Genomic DNA, 21922 nt, shown 5'->3' on the forward strand with positions numbered 1-21922 from the left:
ACTGCTGACCATGTTCGATGTCCTGTAAACATTGAACGGTCGATCGGTAACCCGTAAACAATGTGAGCCACCCCGGTGGGACCAGGCAGGGTGGTGACAACGACGGGAAACAGGATGGGAGAGTGAATGGTAGATGGAGAGAGAGCCATCGCAAAACCCAGTGACTGTGTCCCGGGTGAGCTTGGAAGCTTGGAGCCCCGGTGAAACGTGGAAAATTCCCAAAAACCCCAATTCATCATCAAGGAACGTGTAAATCTCGTTAGTCTTTCCCAAACTGCCCACTTTAATATCCATGCCGTTTTGGTAAGTTGTCCGACGATACTTGTGTTGAAACGCCACAATCGCATGAGAGCGTAAATGTATGCTAAAAAATCGGTTATGGTTATATAAGGAGTTCGCGCTGACAGCTAACGACTCAACCTCATCCAATGCCACTAGTCCCATCCCCGCTGTTTTAGGGCCTTGATCCTCGCCCCTGGTTGCGATTGACGCCTGGGGCCTCGCCCCTCAAGGACGGTACCTGTGTGGACCATCGAAGGCCTCCCCATAATTGCTGTGTTTGTGTGCGTGTGTGTGCGTGAGGGTCAGTACGGGCGCGTAGTAGTGTGTGCGTGAGTCTTGCGTGAAGGTTTTGTTCGTGATTTATAGGGAGTTATGTATAGTCACTGTAGAAAAGTGACTATACATAACTAATTTCCTGGGAAAAATGACTTTAAAACAACATATTTATAGGGAGTTGTTTGTGAGCCTATGCGTGGTTTTCTGTTCAGTGTTGTGGAGGTAGGTGTGCTGACGTGCTGTTTCTGTGTGTATGAAGAAATGTGTTGTGTGTACTGGTATGCTGTGTGAGATTATGAGGATCTTTTCTGACAAGCTCACACAAGAAAGACTTGAAGTGAGCAAAGGCTGTTTGGTGTAGTCAGTGCATTGCTGTCCAGGATCCCAGTCGGCTGTAGCATGGGCTATGCATAGGCGACTCTCTCACTTTAACCGGCTGAAATATTCATAAGGGGCTCAGGTCACGATGAACCGATGGGTTGCTATGCTTGGCTTGTTGTTGCAGCTGGGCTTGTTGCATGAAGTAAGATAACTATGGCCGAGCTTAGCAACGCAACTGCCAAACAAAATAATATGACTGAGTTATGTTGTGATGTGTTCCACACACCTGTTTGCTTCCCGCTGTTTCCATGTGAAGTTCCGTTAGTTATAGCGCCGGCCCGTGCACTGAATTCGCACCTGTTGAAGAGCCCCTCCGAGTGGTCTTTGTTTGGACACGTCCTCCTCATTCTGACCCTACCCCATGTACCGGCACGCGCTCCCCGGCACGGCCCGTGCTGCTCCGTACCTCTCCGTGCCGGCCTCGTTACACCGAGTGCTCGGCCGAACCCTTTCACCGTTATGCTCAGTTCGCGTGACGGCGGTGTGTGACGGCGTCACGGGACGGTGATGTGACGTCTCTCGTGCGCGGGTATCGCCCTCCCTGTGGTGTGTTCTCATGTGGGCGGGATTGTGATGGGTAATAATTATCACTGGCTGTTAGTAACTATCAAGCGTCCTTCCGGTGGGATAATTGATTCATCAGCTGATGCCTGAGGGGAACCCCCTCCCCCACACGTGGGGCTCCGTACATCAGCTGAGGGCAGGGGTTCTCAGAAGACCAGCTGTGGCCGTGCATGTCGCTGACAGCCTGCTGGGTGCGACTTTTGTGAATGTTAAACGCAGACTCTGTGACAGATTTTCCTGTAGCCGGCGACTGACATGTGATACAAGGCCATCGCTGGATTTTAACGCCTTAATTAGGGTGTGTTGATGTGTTAGACATGTTTTACGCACGTTTTACTGGTGTTTGACGCTCAAAGAATGTGAAACGTGGTGACGCAGTGACTACATGAATACCAGGTGTTTTAATTAACCTTGCGTTCTGTCGTCTGAAGCCGTTTTTCTGCCTGGACAATGCCCTGACCTTATATGGTCTGTTTGTTTCAGTGCTGACCTGCTGTGACCTGACGGGGCCAGTATGGAGACCTGCCAGGCGCTCCCTGCGCCTGGGTCGGCCCCGCCCCTCACCTGTGACGTCATCGACACGGACATCGACGGTGGCGCCACCACGGAGCAGCGGTCGGACGACGAACTACACTCTCCGCCGCCCGCCTCAGCCAATATGAAAACTCACCGCTCGTCCCCGACTTTTCCGAATGGCGACCACGATATACTTAACTCTGGATCTCAAGAAGACGACAGCGACGCTGACGCGCGGCTCGACGATTCACCTCCCTGCGATTCACCAGACTGCATCGAAGACGACGCGGAAGGCTCGCCCGTCTCCCCGTCGGAAGCGTCATCAGACCCATCGGCCCCGACGCCCCGCTCGTGTATGCGTCGATGTCGACCGGCGCGGCGGCGGTCGGACTCTGCCGCCGACCGACTGCCGTTCTCACCCCTCCGGCGCGGCTCGCAGGCGCCGCCGCCCCCTCCCCGCCGCGTGCACTTCCCAGAGTCTCCTGTGACAGCTGTCATCCCCGCCGCCGATCCGCTGAGGTTACTCGGTGACACCAACGCGGCCGAGGCGTACCGCGCGGCGTGCGTACGGCACGGGGCGGCGCCTCTGCCGGAGGTTCTCCGGCAGCTGGAGCAGCCCTCCGCAGACGTGCTGCGACTCTCCGGGGTGAAACTCTCCCTCTCCGATGTGGACAGTCTAGAGGAGGTGATGAGGCGCCGCCGATGGCTGCGGATTGAGGCGGCCGACTGCGCGCTGCGAGGGGAGACCCTGGCGGCCCTGATGCAGATAGTTCGTCACTATGATGCGACTCCGTGGCTGAACCTGGGCGGCGCGGACAGCGAGCGTCTCGGCTGGGCGGCGGTGTGCGGCGCGGTCCGGGACGCCGGCAGACGCTCGGCGCTGCAGTGGCTGGCGCTGGACCGGACGACTCTGGGTGAGGTGGCGGCCGCGCAGCTGGGCAGGAACGTCCGGGACAGCTGGCTGAGGGTGCTCCACCTGGAGAAGTGTCACCTGCACGGCCGACCGCTGCTCACCCTGCTGGCGGGAGGACTGCGCGCCGCCACCGGGCTGCGGCAGCTGTACCTGGGAGACAACGGACTGGGCTCGGGCGACGGATCACTGCTGGGAGCCGCGCTCCGACAGAATACCTCCCTCCAGCTGCTCGATCTCAGGAACAACGCGTTCGACGATGACGCCGCCGGTTATTTACTAGCAGGTCTGGCCGAGCAGCAGCCGACTCCGCCTCACACCGGACTTCTCACACTGAACCTGTGGCACAATCAGCTGACCGAGGAGTCTGCCGGACCCATCGCGGCGCTCCTGGCGGCTCACCCTGCCCTGGAGACGCTCAACCTGGGCTTCAACACTCTGGGGGATGCCACGGCCGCGCGGCTGGCTGAGCCGCTGACCAGGCACGGCCCTCTCCGCCGACTGGGCCTCCAGGCGTGTCGACTGGGCGACGAAGCCGCCACGGCGCTGGGAGGCGCTCTATCCGCAGGGTCAGGTCTGGTGAGATTGGATCTCCGAGGGAACCACCTGACCTCCAGCGGCCTGCGTGCTCTGTTGGACGCCGTTCAGGGTAACACCACGCTCCGACAGCTGGACCTAAACCAGGAGCCGACCGCCGAGCCGGCCCCGGAGCGCGCGCTGAGCTCTGTACCTGAGGGCGCCCTGTCGGAGTCCGCGCAGGAGACGAGCTCTGACGTGTATGACGGAGACCGGGGCTCACCCGAGAGAGCTGATTCGGGGATCGACTCGCCGGCAAAGTTCGCTAACTCGGGCGGCAGCGGTGATGGCGATGGTAGTGGAGGAATGGAGGGAGAGATAGAGCTCGAAGGCGCAGCGCTGGGATCTTCAGTGGATTCAACTCTGGGGAGCTCGGCCGGGTCCAACCCGCCTACATTCTCAGCAGTGACCGACCGGCGTGACTCTGGGGACGGTGCAGAGTCGGGCGGCGGCGACTCCGACTCTGACTCCACACCGGTCGGGGAGTACCGCTCCCTGTACCTGTCACTGGGAGCTGCCTGTGAGGAGAACCGTCGCCGACCTGCGCCGGAGTCTGTCGCGGACACCCCGTCCCCGCCGCCGGCAGACGCCGACGACGAGCCCGGCTCCGGGCACTGGCTGCGGCGCAAACTGTCGGCGGCGCTGCGGCGGGTCTCCCTTACCTGCGAGACACCGCCGCCCAGACTTCCGCAGCCCTCTAGTGTCTCTTCCACAACCTCTCCCACTACCACTACCACTACATCCACATCAGCAGCTTCTCCATCGGGCTCCCCGACCGCCGCGCAGCCCGTGCCAGTACCTGAGAGACCGCGCCACCGGCGACTGGTCAGTCCCAGTCCCTCCCCCTCAGAGAGCCCCCTCCCCAGCCCCACCTCTGGCCGGCCCCGGTTCCGCGTGTTCCGCGTGTCGTCAGCGGAACTGCCGCCCGGTACCCCGCCGCTGATGCGGGGTCTGCCTCGCACCCTCTCTGAGTGCGATGGAGAGTCGGCTCCCAGTTTTCTGCGCGATGGCAGTCCCGTTCCGACGCGACTGGAGAGCCCCGTTCCGCCGGAGGAGGACCTATCGGCGGCGCCGGTGAGGAAGGACAGTATTGTGGTGCTGAAGGAGCGCAGTCATCGAGCGCACGCCGGAGGGGGTGATACGGGGGAGGGAGAGAGTGGTATAAACGGTCTGACAACCTCTCTGGAGAACGTCTGTGAACTAGCCGGGGAGACCTGGAGTGACGAGATGAATCCGGAGTCTTCTCGACTCACTAACGGCTCTCTGAGTCCGCTGGGGAAGGGCTGGACGCGGGCATCCAGTCCGGGGAGTCTGGACTCGGGCGGCAGAGGCGCGGGGTCGTGTCAGACGCCGGTGGAGCCGTGGCGACCGCCGCCGGCCGCCTCGCCACGGCCGGCCGGTAGGAAGTTCAGAGTGACACCGGTTAGGGAGACCATCGGACCGGCCTGAGAGCGCGAACAGAGCGGAGGACAGGAGAGAGGGGCGGAGCGGGGGCAGAGTGGCGAGTGTTGCCCGTGAATCAATAGTACAGAAACACTGTAAACGCTGTCAGCAAAACACTTGCAGTTGTACCGTGAAACAACGACGCAGTGAAACGAAGTGACGCATCGAGAGAGAGCGAGGTGCTCCCCTCACAAACCTCCTGGGAGCGAGTTCGTACCTGTGACTGATGGAGCGGCGGGGCGGCGTGCTGACGTCACTATGGCGGACCACCGGCGGCGGACTGTGATTAGATGACGTGTGTGATAATCGGCGTGTGATGACTGATGTGTGCTGTGACGAATGTAATGTGTGTGAGCCGTGAGGTTTAAAAATCGTTACAATGATTGTTAGGGATTGTTATGTCTGGGATGAGAATGATAGGGCGAAAATGGTGTGCCTTGGAGCACCACTCGTAAGCGTTTGTACACAATTATTGTGGTTGATTGTTGCCGATAGTGAAACATTGTCTGTAGAACAGCCTGGTCGTTTGGAGCAGAACTGGTCGGGTGGCACTTGTCTGTAGAACCCTATGCTGCTCATTCCTCTTACACCGAGGAATGTGCGTTCGAATCTCAGAAAGGACATCGGGGGAGGCTGCCCCGGTCCCACTCGCAAAACACCGCGCATAGACCTCCGTACACAGGTGTAATTATATGCACCACGGTATCATACCACGTCAAGGCTGGTAGGATGGGAGGCCCACATGCGGAAACAACTGTAACGCTGCGCCCAGCAAGTCTGCGACGACAAAGTATACCCCAACAGCTTCAGTTAAGCCCACACAAGTCACAAACGTCCGCGAACCCATTCTAAGTAGTCGCATCCCACAAACACCACCGCCATCCACCGCCGACCGCTAAGCTCAACACGTCACCTCGGTGCAGGGCGCCTGTTGAATGACATCACTTCCGTCAAGCGGAAGGTTTGGGAGCGACACGGGGGTTATAGGGACCCCGAAATCGGATTGTGGAGCAGCCGATGAGGGATTACGCGGTCTGAGGACGAACTGCAGAACTCACGGTTTCATCAGCCGGAACTGGCGATCGATGGTTGGTGGAACGAGAACAGACAGCGGCCGGCCAGTGTGGCCAAATTGGTGATGTTGCGGGGAAAGTCACCCCTAATGAAAAGTATAATGACATCCTCAGAAATTTTAAAATTAAATCATCACCACGTTTTTGTCGTGAAAGCATACCTAGTGTAGGAATAAAGACTAAAAATGTTCCAATGTACGATTCGCACCGTCATACTCGTATTGTCGCGCTTGCAATGTTGTTTTTGTTACATCTTTAATGACAATATTTGAAGTTTTTTTTTGTACTTTCCACCAGAACTTGTTTCCACCAGAACTTGATGTCAGGTATAGTTTTTCCACATTACCTGTAAAAACTGCACCTAAAATGAGGCTGAAGACGAGTTTTTTTTTTAAAGACATCCTCGTACGACTTTTTTAATACATCCTCCCCCTAACGCTAAACCAATTTGGCCACACTGCGGCCGGCATCCGTCGGTCACAGTCCAATCACTGCGATCACTGAATCACTGCGATCACTGATCACCAGTCACTGCGGAAACCGAGGTGGTAGCTACTTGGGGCAGATTGCGACATTGAAGGCGTGTTCAGTGTTTTGTTCTAAGAAAATGACGTCTCTAAACTGGAGCTAAGCTCGAACGACATCTATGTGTAACCATAAAATAACACATTTTTTAGACACGTACTAAGAACTCATTCCTCGCTAACATAACTAGCCTTAACAACTCACCATACACGGTAGGGGACAGCGAGAAAGGATTCGGCATAAGGCACACGGGAGGGCAGTGCATGTTCATAGCAAACAATGTTTGTAATTGAGGACAGAATGCGAGGATAAGTCTTACAGCGCCCGGCTCGCCTCAGCAGGAATGAAATAGCGACAGACATGTAAATCAGAATGCGATATTCACGACACAGGAAGAGCACATGCTCGTAGTACCAACCTAGCGCATCCCAGCTCCCACGCCCAGAGGCCTCTTGCACAGATCTCGCATATTGGCTAGTTCACACATTCTCACGCATTCCCGCACATTGACATTGACTTCAGGTCACTGCAGCTTGGTCCCTCCGTTTTACCCTAGCGCGTCTGACATCTAAGCGAAAAAAGTTCACCAAGGCGGTTCACCAGCTGCACTTGCCAATCCCACTCGGTGAGAAATTGAGTTGAATTGACAACTGCTGCTCCCTATGTGTTCAGAAAAGATGTAGTCCCGCGTAAGCATGGCATCAGCCACTGAATTGACCAACGACTAGCTACGGTGTATGAACTACCAGTGACTTCACAAAGCCGGCTACCATCGGCGCCAGATCACTCAGATAGTACGCCAGCCACAGACTGACCGTGGAGGCGTGGATGGCTGATGGACCAGTATTTCTACTTTCTGGGTTATTCTCCTCGACGCATTCAAAACCCACACATGACACTTATTCCTCATCGCTACAAGCTACAACTCTCAATGACGCTTTCAGTCCACTGAATCCAACCCCGCCCCTCCCCACTCCTTATCCCAGACCCCCGCCGCCCTCGATGACGTCACAGCTGTAATTCAGGTGAGCACGTGCCGTACGACTGCGCCGCCCTCCCTCAGCGAGGAGATCCTGCCGACATGTCGCAGCACCACCAACAGCTGGCGCATCGCCTTACTCAGAGACGACTTCTTGAACCGCTTAAAGTCCTCCTCGGTGAAAAACAAACTCCCTGGAGAGAGCAGGAAGAGTCAGTAATGGGGGTAAAGGGAGCAAGAGCGATACTAAAATAAAGGACACCAAAGTTGGTTTCAGTGTTCAATCTACAGCAATCAAGCACAACTTCCTGTCAGGTTCTGGACACGTCGTCCACATTGAAGGCTATCGTATCCTCTCCCCAGTCCCACAATGACGCCCTTTTCTTATCCAAACAGACCCATCCTCCCACACTGCCTCTAAACTGTCCCACTCTGCTCTCTCCCTTTCTCTAGCTCCACCCTCTATCCTTCTCCATATCACCACCCTCTACCTGGCTCTCCTACATTCCTCTTTCATCCATCCCATGTATCCCTCACCCTCTACCCAACGTAGTATCCATCACCTATACAACCTCCTCTCTAGACCTTAGCCCGCCCTCTTTCCCTCCTCTACCCACCTTTCGTTTTGGGGTTCTCCTCCCGTTTGCATTCCATCCAGAGTTTCCTCTGCGCTCCGGACAGCTCTGAGCGGGGTCGTCGCATCAGCGCATACCGGGCCGCGATCACAGAGTTCAGCTCCTCCAGCAGTCTGAGCGGAGAGAACAGTCGCAGGTCAGACGGACAGAAGTAAGAGGTCAGAGGGTAGATAGCGGTCAGATGGAAGACGGGTCAGAAGGCAGAGAGACGTAAGAAGACCAAAAACAGGTAAAAAATCCATACAAGTGACCCGCCAGATGCTAGAATTGTGACCTTCCATAGGTCAGAACTGAGACATACTATGGCAAGGGTTTGACATAACTGGGGTTATGCAGAGATCAGAGGTCAAATGGAGGGCAGGCGTCAGTACGTCACAGGAGTCAGCGCTGCGCTCCGATGTAAGACAGATGTCAGGGCGGCCAAGCTGAGGTCAGAGGGCTGACCAATAAGATCTCAGAGCGTAAAAAGAAACATCTCCGTTGCTTACTTGTTGGATTGGTCGCGGGTGCCTCTGCCACGCATATACTGAGGCACAACGTTGAACTCGTCCACTGTCAGGTAGGCGATAGATGGCACTGGCTTCTCCCCGTTAGACGACGTGGCAGTGCCGGGACGGCTCGAGCCAGACGCTGTGGAAGATCCCCAGGAGTTGTGGTTAGATAATATAAATTATAAATAGCACGACATATTCTGATACTGCGGAAAGTGGATTAGACATGACGCTCAAAATTCATCTCACATGTTGAAAACTGCTGCAAATATCAGTGCACATACCAAGAACTAACGGTAAACATTTTACAGCTACATCCTGATGAAATCCATAAAGCTCCAATCCAACAGATTGCGCAGGAACATCGCTTCCTTACAAAACGCAACATCAACCGGACTCGTAGCCATAAACTAAAGATGCCATTGCAATATAGTAAAAACAAATGGCAAAATTTCCTTGAGCCCCATGGTAAATCATAATTTGTATGCATTAAAAAAAACGCATGATATGATTTATGATTTTTCCATGATATGATTTACAGACACCAAACATCCGTGCAGCCCCACCAGCCACCACAGCCAGTGCCCAGTAACCCACCGGGCTTTCCTCCTCCATTGGTCTGAGCCGCCGAGTTGGCCGCCGCCTTCTGTTCCGCCTGCAGACTCGGCAGGCGGGAGGGCAGGTTGGTCATCAGGTGCTCGACGCGGGCCCGTTCGACTCGCAGCGACGCCAGCGTCGCCTGGCGGAGAGAACCGGAACTAGTTGTGATCGGCTCGGATGTGATCGGCATGACGGCAGCGCCAACTGGTGGCCATAACGTGAACTAGCCTGCGACCACAGAGGACGGTTATATGATTGACTGGCGATTTCCACAGCTGGATTCTTTAAGGTGTGATGCTAAATTAGATGGCACTGGATAGCTGATAGCTAATTTCAACATAAAACATATTACATGAGGATAACAAGCTGAAGCATGAGTACTACTAATTGCATCAGTTTCAGTTTATGCAGGTTCTTTCATTCAACAGACATTGAGACATTCCGACATTTACGTGACATTCACTAGCCAACAGACATTCCGGCCAGTTCACGTGATGGGCCAAGTCCCCGCAGGCCACCAGCTGGGTGCCCGCCCAGACCAATGTCTTCTCCTGGTTGCTGTCATCATGTCTTTCCTGCTCTGCAAAGGCCTCTTTAGACCAAAAGGGCCCAGTGTCCAAAAATTATATTTTTGCTCGAGTGTCAGAGGGAAAAATTGCTGACCAAAAAGGGGACGGGAGTGAAAAATTGTTGGTCAGATAAGACCCAAAAGAATGGGAAATGATCAAAAACATTAATTTGTCTAGAATTGTGGCAGATTGTAGGATGCAAAGCAACCATCCACCCAATTGCTCTTTCTATGTGGGATTGGGAGTGAAAAATTGGTCTTGAAAATTGGAGGTTAGAGTGGAAAATGATTTTCAGTTGGATGTCGTTTCTCACCCAAATCGACAAATTTTGGGACACTGAAAGGGCCTAACCCAACAAAACAAACAAAATGCATCTACCCACCTAATTGACCACGGAGTGCAGGCAGCCTCCCCTACTCAGTACCCACACCCTGCCCTTGTGCCTGTCCCAAGCTTAGGCTGAAGTCAACCACCACATTGTGTGAGTCTGTGGCCCTGCCCAGCCCCACTCAGTGAACCCAGTACCCATCCAACCTCGCCATCCCTTGTGCTTATCTTCCTCCATCCCATCTCCCCTCCCTTCTCACCTGGGCGAACTCCAGGTGGGCCTTCTCCTGGTCGACGGCAGCTCGCAGGTCGCGGAGGCCGCGCTGGATGTCCGTCACGTGCGCCATCATCTCGGACACCTCCTCGGCGTCTCTTCCGGCGCTGACATGCAGCCGGAACGCCGTCTTGGCCGTCTCGAATCGCGTGGAGAGACTGTCCGCCAGCTCAGAGATTGTGGCGCACTCCATGGTGCGTGCGCGGGTGGTCGGAGCTGAAATTGGAGACAATAGTGAGATGAGGTTTGGCAAATGATTTCAAAGTTGCATAACTTAACGTGGGTGTATGAGAGCTATCTATGGATGGGAAAATGAAGCCTAAGATAATCTCTTTTAACTTTGGTACATTACAATGGCACTGTAGATTGTAGAAACTTTTGTGGAGTTTGCATCAGTTTATTTTCACTTGAGAGATATTAGATTAAATAAATATGCTGAAAATTCGAATTAAAGTTTTTTTTTTAGAATTTCAACAAATATTCATTTAGTTTCAAATTAAGAGCTATTAATTGGGATTTAGAGGCAAGAGCCAGAACAACTTAAAATAAATTCTCAGAAAATCAAAACAAGTTAATATGTAATTAGGGATGAATCTTAATGTTGCAAAAAAATCAAAATATGTTTTAATATCAAACAGGAGCCAAATGTTGTAAATCAATAAGCAGCATAGGATATAAGGAAAAATGCCTCGGGTTGGGATTATCAGGAAATTGTTTAAAAGCAATTTATTGATTCAAAGCAAATAATAATTTATTATGATGACATAAGTATACAACAAAGATTACAAACAAAATTACATGAAGTTCAAGTAACAACAGCAAAAAAAGGTATTCCATATTGGTGCAGCCATGGTGCAGCAAATCCTTAAAACAGTGCATTCAGCATTGTGTTCACAGTGTCAACAAACTTAACACATTCTGATTCCAGGCAATCCAAGGTGCCTGTGTGAAAAAAATAAATAATAAAAGCTTGTTCATTGTCAAGAAATAATTGAATTAATTTGACTTTATGCTGACACTTGGGCGGTGGTATCTCTTAACACTTGGCGGCACTCACACCGTCACCACACACACAACCGTTGTCCGTTGCCGCTGGTACGTAGTCACTAGTCAGTGCGGAATTCAGGCATGACACCCTGGTCAACATAAACACCTTAATTTCACAAATTAAAATTGATTGGCATTTAATGGGCATTAATTGACTAATCTATCTTTATCAGCATTTAATCCAAAGCAAAGGACTTGGCTTCAGGACAACTTACAAGCCCAGGATAATGGATATGCAGGAAAATGCCCCAATACGCACGTTATCAATGCAAACACTCTTCAGAATGACAATTTCTCAGCCCTCTTATAAGCTTAATGTTTTGCCAAAAGCATAAATAAAATCAAAAAGACTGAAATTCTAATAACAACTAAACACAGGCGCTCACACGCTTTGCAATATCGACAACTCTGACGCAGCGCGCCAGTTTCATAATTCGCCGCGGCAAGCGAGTGGAAGGTAGCGACACCTGTCGAAAGCTCTTACAGCGACACCTACAATAGCTTATTCCGGTGACCGCAAGGGACATGCGACACCGCATATTAGCTCAGCGAATGCGCCATGCAGCGCTCATGCATTGCACCGCATGGATGAAACAAAATCGAGAGGAAAATGGTCAACCCTCCTGTTCCAGGCTGATAGTCACCCTAATCCTCAGCACACAGCTGAAGGACTACGAAGGTCGAAGGGTATATCACCTGTCAGTAGAGCCGCAGTGGCGTATCCAGGGGGGGGGAGGCCAAAGGGGTGTTCACGGGCACCGCACACTGCTGCGTGCGGTGTGTGCGGTGCGTCCAGCAGGCGTGGGGGTAGGGGATGGGTAGGCGGTTCTGACGTCACGGCTGCGTGCGGTGGACGGTCCGCTGTGGCCAGTCCCGACCGGCCACAGCGATCGCTGTGTGCGGTGACGGAAGGCTGACGTAGGGACGCAGTGGGCGGAGCTTCGAGGCTGTGTGCGGTCCGACCGCACACAGGGCCCGTGAACAGCCCTCAAGTTTGATGGCCTCCCCTTTGGCATCAAACATGCAAGTGGGCCCTTTGGGTCACTTGAGTGCAGTGACGTACCCAAGGGGGCCATGGGGGCCCTGAGGGGCGCCCTGGTTACCTGAAGGTCCCCCTGGTCACCTGAGGGAGGGCCCCCTGGTTATCTGAGGGCCCCTGGTTATCTGAGGGGCCCCTGGTTGCCTGAGTGGCCCCTGGTTATCTGAGGGGCCCTGGTTATCTGAGGGGCTCTGGTTATCTGAGGGGCTCCTGGTTATCTGAGGGGGCCCTGGTTACCTGATTGATCCCTGGTTATCTGAAGGACTCCTGGTCACCTGAGGGGTCCCTGGCTACGGGGGCCCTGGCCTGGCTACCTGAGGGGTCCCTGGTTTCCTGAGGGGCCCCTGCTTACCTGAGGGGCCACTGATTACCTAAGGGGCCCGTGATTGCCTGAGAGCCCCTGATTATCTGAGAGGCCACTGGTTACCAGTGGGGCCTCTTGGTATATGAGGGGCCCCTGGTTATCTGAGGGGCCCCTGGTTACCTGAGAGGCCCCTAGTTATCTAAGGGACCCTAGCTACCTGAGGGCCCCTGATCCCCTGGGTGACCCCTGGCCAGTGATCTGAAGAAACCCTGGTCACCTGAAGGGCCCATTTTCCCCGGGGAGTACCTGGTTATATGAAAGGCCCCTGCAGTCACATAAAGGCCCTTAGTTACCCGTGGAGCCCCTGGTATAACCGTCCCCTGGTTATCAGAGGGTCCCCTGATCACCTGGTGGGCCCCTGGTCAATTAAAAGACCCCTGGTCAATTGAAAGGCCCTGGTCAATTGTAAAGCCCCTGGTCACCTGAGAGACCCCTGATTACCTGAACGGCTCGTGATCACTCGGTTTCAATGGTATGGCCAGGGGCGAGGGGGCACGTGTCCGTTATAGGGTTTAGGGCCCCCTCGGGCCCGAGAGGCCCTGCGGTGCCAATTGGCGGCAGAGGGCCCGCGCTGGCAACGCTTCAACTGGATAGGAGACCACAGGGCGTGTGAGAACACCCCATGGGCTATTGTGTAGCCACACTTATCTCCAGAAGGGCCTCACGCGAGGTTCTGAGGGACCCTGCCGGCCCTGAGGGCTCTTGCCGGCCAATAAGGGTTCAGCTGTAAGGGCCACACACCCGTTTGCTATGGCCCCACGGCCCACACCCGCGCCCCACTGGGGGGGGGGGGCTATTTATAGCCCCCTCCCGTTTTTCTGCAATAACTTCCAAACCGCTTGACGTATCGACGCCAAACTTTCAGTATCTTCGGCTGCATCAATTTGACACCTTGTGTCAAAATTTGAACTTCGCAGCTACCATAGGTCGGCCGGAAATGACGTCAGAGTGACGTCATGTTCGTCCGATTTCGACGCAAAACATTGAACCACGGCAATCGCTTCCAAGAGATCAGTTTTTAAGCTAGATCCAATTTCTTTGCATGAAAGGACTCAGAACTGACCGCGCTATCAAACTGCTATCTCGGATTTTCAAAATTTTGAAAATTTCGAAAATTTTATATAATAATATTCAAAATTTATATTTTTTCTTTTTTTTCAAAAAGTTTTAGACTTTTCGAAAAAAAACCGGAATAAATGTGACAGAACGCATGATTATGACTAACTCTAGCAAGTTTTAGCTAAATATCTTCAAAAATGGCCAAGTTATACGCATTATTGCAAAAAAATTCACAATTATTAATTTTTCAAATCACTTTTTCAGTACGTATTTGACATTGTAAACCAATATAAATGGCACCATCGTGTTCCTGAGCTCAAACTGCATCCAATAGACACCTTTTTTGTTGAAAAATTTTAACTTCAAAATTTGACCATTTTTGACCTGAAAGTGACCTGACCTAAGCTAAATTCGACTCAAAATGACCTCGAATGACACAGACGACATCAAATTCGAAATCTCTGGCCTAAATGGACCATAAAACATGTGTCACGTGACCGACGCATGATATAATATTTTCGTGACCTGTGATGACCTGACCCTGACCTGAAAATCAAAGTACAAGTTTGTTACCCTCAAGGTATCTAGAGCATCTGTTCACGAGTGTGGAAACCAAAAATGAGCCTGATCTGACTTGTAAGACGGCGGCCAGAGCCCAAAATGTGAACAAGCCAAAGTGCTAATAATTTTTACTTTGACCTGACCTGTGACGTCATCGGTGACCTCGAGGTCAATGAAATTAGGCTTCGCTCGACAGTTTTTCCGGGGCTATCAGACGATGTTTGAATTTTGACGATCGGCCCAGTAGTTTCGGAGTTAGGAGGGGGGGGGGGCTATGAATAGCCCCCCCCCCAGTAGGGCGTGTTATACACAGACCCCAGTGGGGCGCGGGTTAAGGGCCTACTTCGGCGACTCTGAGAGCCCCCACACCGGTGCCTCCAGGGCCCTATGCAGCGCATCTGACGGTCTCTTACCAGCGACTCTGAGGGCCTCTTACCGACCTCTGAGGGTCCCTTGCCGGCCTATGAAGGGCCACCAGTAACTTTCAGGGCCCCACACACGCCTAAGTGATGGCCCTCACCAGTGTCTCTAAGCCCTAACCCTCGCGGGCCCGGGGGGGCGTTTTTCGCCCCCCCCCCTGGCGAATATTTGCGATAACTCCCGAACGCTTAGGGATAGGAAGGCGAAACTTTCAGTACCTTTTCTCCCATCAATTTGACATCTTCTGAAGTAAAAAATTTGGACCTAGCCCCCTTGATGACGTCACAAGGTCCATTTTTCTAGACACCTGCACGGCAAAAATCGGCGTCACAGACGCAAACTTCAAATAGCTGCTAAAAATAGAGTTTTAGAGATAAAGACAAATTACGAGCACGGCTGTGTAGCGTTTGACCTAGAGAAAAATAGAAAAATAGTTTTGGTGACCTGAGGTCAGAGGTCAGGTCAACGACCCCGAAATGTGGTTTTAGTTTTTCGCAAATAACTTCGACAAAAATGGTCATAGAGCTACGGCAGTGGTATTATCGCATTCGCCTTGTCAAGCCGCGTCGAATGATATATATTTTATTCGGAAAAGGTCAAGTTTCATGTTGACCTCATGTGACCTCGAATGACCACTGGTTGACCTTGACACATGAAAGGTCGTTTATGATGGATTTGTACCCGCTGATCACGAATCTGGCATCTATTTTCCTCTAAGCCTTCATTTAGAGCTTCCGGATGGCAAAATTGTCTTATTTATTATTACTAACTTGAATCAGTGAAATAGCCTCTAGCAGGGATACTCTTCTGTGACCTTGACCTTTGAGCAGCCTTGTATCGTAAGATGAACCACAAATAGGGAACTGATAAGCCTCAAAACATTTCAAAACATCTTGGAAGTTAGCACGCAAGATGTGCGAAAAAGTGCCAAGTTTGAGGTCAATTTTGAGCGTGACCTTGACCTTGGCCTTTGATTTGGAGCACATTTTCAGAATCCTCAGATTCTCTTCTTTCGTTTGACACCCAATTTTGCCGGTTTGATGCAGCCTGCCGTTCTCTAGAAGGCAGAGGCGGATCCAGCTCAGAGGTTTGGGGGGGGCAAACCATAAAAATTTATCGATTCTTTCCATGCATCGTCCATAGGCGTAATGTTAAAATCATGCCGTTTGGGGGGGGGCAAATGCCCATTTTGCCCCCCCCCCCTGGATCCGCCACTGCTAGAAGGCTTACTTTGAGATCACTACACATGTGCCGGTTTTGGCCTTTGACCTTGACCTCTGACCTTGAAAATTGACCTGAGGTCAAAAATTTTAGGTGCATTAGAATCGTCTCGTAAGGACCTTTCGTTTGGTATCGCTTTTGTTTCCGTAGCTCCCTTATTTACGGAGTTAGACAGGGGGGGCGAAAAACGCCCCCCCCCCCCCCGGGCTGCGGTGGTTGGGATTACCCCCCGGGCCCGGCCGGGCTAAGGCCCTCACAACCGCGCCTGTGAGGACCCCACACCAGCGCATCTGACGACCTTTCACCGACACCTCTGAGGGACTAACACAGCCTGGGTAGTTGGCTGTTCCACCGGATCGGTAGGTATCGTCCAAACCAAAGGCCGGACGAGCCAGAGCGTGAGCAGCTGTCACGCCTTAGCCTGGTGGCTATCTCCGTTCAAAGCTACACCCGTCTTCTCATTCCATGGTGTCACGGCCCAAAATGGTGGAGAATGAGGCAGTCCTGCGGTACGACTTGCAGGCAAGGGGCATACGGTATTGTGGTGCCCTTGGTATTTGGTGCCCCCCCCCCTTAAAAACATGCACGGATTTCGGCAAATTACTTTTCGGGATGGTTGTGGTGCCCCCTCAGACCCGGGGGAGTGCTCCTTCAGACCTCGGATTTCGGAATGGTGCCCCTGAAAACTTGTAATGGTGCCCCGGAGACCTCGGAATGATGTCCCCGGAGACAGACTTCGGGATAGTGCCCCCAGAGACTTCGGGATGGTGCCCCCTCTGCCCTCAGACCTCGGGATGGTGCCCCCAGACCTCGGGATGGTGCCCCGGACCCTCGAGATGGTGCCCCCTCCGACCTTGGGATGGTGCCTGCGGAGAACTCGGGATAGTGCCCCAGATAATTCGAGATGGTGCCCCCGCGGACTTCGGGATGGAAATAGCCCCACCCGAGGCGAGGGACAGAAATGGGCCTCCGGGAGACCCCGAAAACGGCACCCTATTCCGATAGACCTTCTGTATGGTGCCCCCTTAGGAGATCTCTGGGTTGAAGCTCCCGTCGGTGACCTCCGTGATGAATTAAAAAAAAAAAAACATTCGTAATGGTGCCCCCCGGGAGGCCCAAGGGGAGTGGGCGGCATGGGCCCCATGCCCCCCTGGATCCGCCACTGGACACAACAAGGCAGACTGCTGCGAGCTCCGGCAGCTACGCGTCTCGGGTCGGCCCGGTCACGTGATACCGCCCGGGGTCATCATGTGGGTCACTTTGTCTCACAACCTATCACAAAGGCGGCTCCCTGACCGCAGCCGCCGCCGCGGCAGCAGCACCCGCCCGCCGAGCAAAGGCACAACGAAACGAAAAGGCACAAAAATTATAACACTAAAATAAAGGCAAATAAACACTCATGCGCCCACAAAGCGCTTACACATTATACAGCTACATGAAACGGATAAAAAAAATCAAGTAAAATCATTTCAAAAACGATGACAGGCATTGCGCTTCCTTGACCATAGTTAGTCTAGCTGGAATAATATATATTAACACATGGTTTCCCGTGTGTAAATGGTGTTAACGCACGACGTGGATGGATTGGAGCACGAGTGTGTTAATGCACGAGTGAAACGAGTGCATTAACGCACAAGTGCTCCATTCCATCCACGAGTGCGTTAAAACCATTTATGCACGGAAACCATGTGTTAAACTAATTAATACATGCTTAACGGTGCGATTTTAAATTAAAGTTAACTTAATCCATGACACTAAATGTGCCTTTTGTGGGAATTCTTAGAATAAAGTTAATGACCCTTCCGAAAAACTTCAGTCGAGAAATTCATCAATGCACGCGCGTGCACCAATTTAAATTGGTGCACGGCTACCTTCGAATTAACGCACGGTTAATCTCCAGTGAACGCACCGTAAAGTATGTATTAATATCACTTATTATAGTTAGTTACTTTACCACCACGGACTGGTCTACAATAAAGTCAACCACGTGACCAAGCTGTCAATCGTTCCTTTTTCCCACTATCCCTCTCTCCCACCATCCCTACATAATCCCTACATAAGCACTGCAGCCCACTGCCACTAGCAGTGCAGGGGGCTGGGCGGGCGGGGGCGCAGCGCCCGGGCCCGCGGGTGCGAGCACGGGGCGGCGCGGCGGTCCGGGACTATTTTCGGAGGCACACATCCGACGGAGAGCCGCCCTACCGAGAGGACCTCCAGTCGACACAGCTGGTCTCCACGTGTGGCTGCTCTGGGGACGTCGGAAAAGCGAGCAAACTGTACCGCTGCTGCAGCACAAGAAAACTGCTTGGTGGTCACTGCGGCAAGGTAAGTAATCGATATTTGGTGCGTAGGTATTTCATTTCTTTCTTTTTTAACTCGGACACGTGTGCTGACTGCTATGTATTTGCGTAGCTAACGTTCGTATCTATGATCATCGAACAAAAACGTCTGAGTGTTTTTGCACGTGCATCGCATCGAATTCTGAATAAGTTCAGCACGTGCGATCGTGGATAAGACCAAGATTCTTTGAGATATAAGACATCGAAAAAGTGATTTGTTTGTCACCAGAGACATGCGTTAAATGTAATTATAAAGCTCTTGGGTGCCAGTCAATCAAGTGATAGTGATACCGAAATAAATTAATGTCTCATAAGACAATGGAAAAGTATAAAAGGAAACAGTTCCACTTTCCAGGAGGTGCACACCTTCATGGTAAGTGCTAAGTAGGACTAATCTTGTGTCGCTTTTTTATCGCTATAAAATAGCCGTTCGGGTAACATTGGCACCGTGTCATGTCCATACAATGCCTAAACATGGGTGTAACTTTGTATACTTTCGAGGTCCCATGTGGGACCCCAATGCGAACATTTGGGACCCCAATTGTCATTTTGGGACCCCAATAGTGGAGGCCCCCGAGACGCATCAGCTACTTTGCAAACGGAGGTCCGATATTCATATAAAAGGTTCTCTCTTTAAATAGGAGGCCCCTTGGACAAATCGGAGGCCCTGTTGGACAAATAGGAGGCCCCCTGAACAAGTAGGAGGCCCCCGGAAAACAGGAAGTCCCCTGGAGAAATAGGAGGCTCTCTGGACAAGTAGGAGGCCTCCTGGACAAATAGGAGGCCCTAGACAAATAAGAGGCCCCTAGACAAATAGTAAGCCCCATGGACAAGTAGGAGGCCCTCTGTACAAATAGGAGGCCCCCCTGCAAAAATAGGAGGCCCCCTGGACAAATAGGAGGTCCTAGACCTAGACAAACAGGAGGCCCCTTTCACAAAAGGAGGCCCCTGGACAAATAGTTAGGAGGCCCCATGGACAAGTAGGAGGCCCTCTGTACAAATAGGAGGCCCCTGCAAAAATAGGAGGCCCCCTGGACAAATAGAAGGTCCTAGACCTAGACAAAAAGGAGGCCCCTTTCACAAAAGGAGGCCCCCTGGACAAATAGGAGGCCCCTTTCACAAAAGGAGGCCCCTGGACAATTAAGAGGCCCCCTGAACAAGGAGGCCCCCTGGATAAAGAGGAGGCCCCCTAAAAATAGGAGCCCTCTGGATAAATAGGAGGCCGCTTGGAAAATAAGAGGCTACTTTAACCAATAGGAGGCCCCTTGGACAAATAGGAGGCCCCCTGAACATGTAGGAGGCACGCTGGACAAATAGGAGGCCTCTTGGGCAAAGAGGCCCCCTAGAAAAATAACAGGTCCCTTGGACAAATAGGAGGCCCCCTGGACAAATAGGGGACCTCTTGAACAAATAGGAGGCTCCATGGACAAGTAGGAGCTAGAGGCTCTCTGTACGAATAGGAGGCCCCCTGGACAAATAGAAGGCTCCCTTAACAAAAAGGAGTCCCTTAAAAAAAGGAGGCCCCGGGACAAGTAGGAGACCCTTGGACAAATAGGAGGCCCCTGCACAAATATGAGACTCCTAGTCGAATAAAAGACCCCTGGATAAATAGGAGGCCCCTGGACAAATAGGAGGCCCCTGAACACGTAGGAGGCCCCCTAGATAAAGAGGAGGCCCCCTGGAAAATAGAAGCCCCCTGGATAAATAGGGGACCTTCTGGAGAAACAGGAGGCCTCCTGGACAAATACGAGGTCCCATAGACGAATAGGAGGCCGCTTGGACAAATAGGAGGCGCCGTTAACCAATAGGAGGCCCCCTAGACAAACAGGAGGCCCTCTGTAACAGTAGGAGGCTCTCTGTACGTACAAGAGACCGGCGCTGTAGAAGCTTAGCCGTATGTACGCTAGGAGGCTCTCTGTGCAAGTAGTCGAAGTAGGAGGCTCTCTGTACTGTACCTACAATTACAAATAAGAGGCCCCCTGGGTAACTTAGATGCAACACAAATCGGAGGTCACCTATAAAAAAGCGGGACTCTGTTGGAATACCTGATTTAATAAATTATTTTCCTGATATTCAAATTACTTAGGTAATCCTCGTCCGCACATGGTGGGGGGGGGGGGGGCAGTGGTTGCCACACCCCCCACCCCGACCTAGGTAGTTTTTTTCTGCTCTGCACTAAACATTTTGATTGCTAGAAGTCGGATATTTCGTATAGCTGCTGCTCTATCCTTTTTTAGCATCCACTGATAATTTCAAGTTTCTGTGGTTTTTGGTTTCGGAGATATGACCTTATTCTTCAGGTAATGTCATAACCCAAATGACAAATACCCAATATCTTGCGTTGGCGTTGGGTCTTGTGAGCTTTTGACACCTTGATTTCGGCCTTTTTTGTCAGTCTTACCTCCCACCTATCATGGAACATGTTGTTCAATGATGTAGAGATGCCAGGGTCAGGGTCAAGGTCAACCTAGGTCGTCTAAAAATATTGCGTTTTAGGCAAGCTGAATTTACTTTCGTGAAGTTTCTTTGACTGTATTTTTGGCAAAAGCTTCTCAGTTCATGATCTCATGTAATATGGACACATTCACAGTCGGTGCACACATCAGTATACTCGTACACACAGACACACACAGACATACAAACACATGTCATTGACCTTGAGCTAACTTGACCTGAAATGACCACAGCCAGCAAAAACCTAGTCGGATAGTGTGACAAAGAGGTTCTAGCTGGCTTGGCACCACAATACGGCAGCGTCATCGGTACATGATGAGCAGCGCACGTGATATTCCAACGGGCAACGGTGACCCCAAACAGCAACATTCTTTAGTTTGACCTGACCTGGAAGGTCAATGACTGACCTGATGAGGTAAAATTGGTATCATTGGATTCGTCACTTCCCAAAGAATCTGTTGCTCTTGACCGCAAGGCTTAAAATCTTGTAAGAAAAAATTGTGGTGATGTCGAATAAGATACCTACACAAGCAGCGGGCCAACCCATCATATACCGATGACGCTGCCGTATTAGTGCCAAGCGAGCTAGAACAGCTCTTTGTCACACTATCCGACTAATTTGCTGGCTGTGGTCATTTCACGTCAAGTTAGGTCAAGGTCAATGATATGTGTTTGTATGTCTGTGTATGTCTGTGTATGTACTGATGTGTGCACAGATCGGTTTGTGTGTCCCTATTACACTTGATCATGAACTGAGAAGCTTTTACTAAACATACAGTCAAAGAAACTTCACGAAAAGTAAATTCAGCTTGCCTAAAGCGCAATAATTTTAGATGACCTAGGTTGACCTTGACCCTGACTCTGACATCTGTACATCGCAGAACAACATGTTCATGATAGGTGGGAGGTAAGACTGGCAAAAAAAAGCCGAAATCAGCGTGTCAAAAGCTCACAAGGCCCATAGCCATCGCAAGATATTGGGTATTCGTCATTTAGG

At 51.8% G+C, this 21922-nt stretch overlaps 3 protein-coding genes across 7 annotated transcripts in view; 2 read left to right on the forward strand and 1 right to left on the reverse strand.

The window, feature by feature from the left end:
* Positions 1-5466, forward strand: part of LOC122373887 (protein phosphatase 1 regulatory subunit 37-like) — a 37454-nt gene extending 31988 nt beyond the window's left edge. For all 3 annotated transcript variants that reach the window (XM_043352313.1, XM_043352323.1, XM_043352333.1), the window contains one exon: positions 1987-5466. In XM_043352313.1, coding sequence (XP_043208248.1) covers positions 2018-4954 — 2937 coding nt within the window. In that variant the 5' untranslated portion in view covers positions 1987-2017 and the 3' untranslated portion in view covers positions 4955-5466. The remainder of the gene's footprint in view (positions 1-1986) is intronic.
* Positions 5467-6903: 1437 nt separating this feature from the next.
* Positions 6904-11904, reverse strand: LOC122373895 (spindle and kinetochore-associated protein 1-like). 3 transcript variants are annotated; one of them, XM_043352345.1, is made up of 6 exons: positions 11728-11904; positions 10408-10637; positions 9249-9390; positions 8649-8790; positions 8143-8273; positions 6904-7719 (listed from the first exon to the last, which is right to left on the reverse strand). In XM_043352345.1, exons 2-6 carry the CDS (start codon positions 10612-10614, stop codon positions 7568-7570), a joined length of 774 nt encoding a protein of 257 aa, XP_043208280.1. In that variant the 5' UTR covers positions 10615-10637; positions 11728-11904; the 3' UTR covers positions 6904-7567. The 3 variants fall into 3 exon arrangements, with proteins under 3 accessions (XP_043208280.1, XP_043208289.1, XP_043208296.1); XM_043352354.1 differs by having other exon boundaries at positions 11684-11887; XM_043352361.1 differs by having other exon boundaries at positions 11479-11875.
* Positions 11905-18322: 6418 nt separating this feature from the next.
* LOC122373950 overlaps positions 18323-21922 on the forward strand; it is a 34839-nt gene continuing 31239 nt past the window's right edge. Inside the window, exon 1 of the mRNA XM_043352410.1 lies at positions 18323-18457. The gene's annotated coding sequence lies outside the window, so the exon portion shown is untranslated. The remainder of the gene's footprint in view (positions 18458-21922) is intronic.

The sequence above is a fragment of the Amphibalanus amphitrite genome, unplaced genomic scaffold (genome assembly GCF_019059575.1).
Source record: "Amphibalanus amphitrite isolate SeventyFive unplaced genomic scaffold, NRLGWU_Aamphi_draft 000039F_arrow, whole genome shotgun sequence".
In the NCBI taxonomy this organism is placed as follows: domain Eukaryota; kingdom Metazoa; phylum Arthropoda; class Thecostraca; order Balanomorpha; family Balanidae; genus Amphibalanus; species Amphibalanus amphitrite.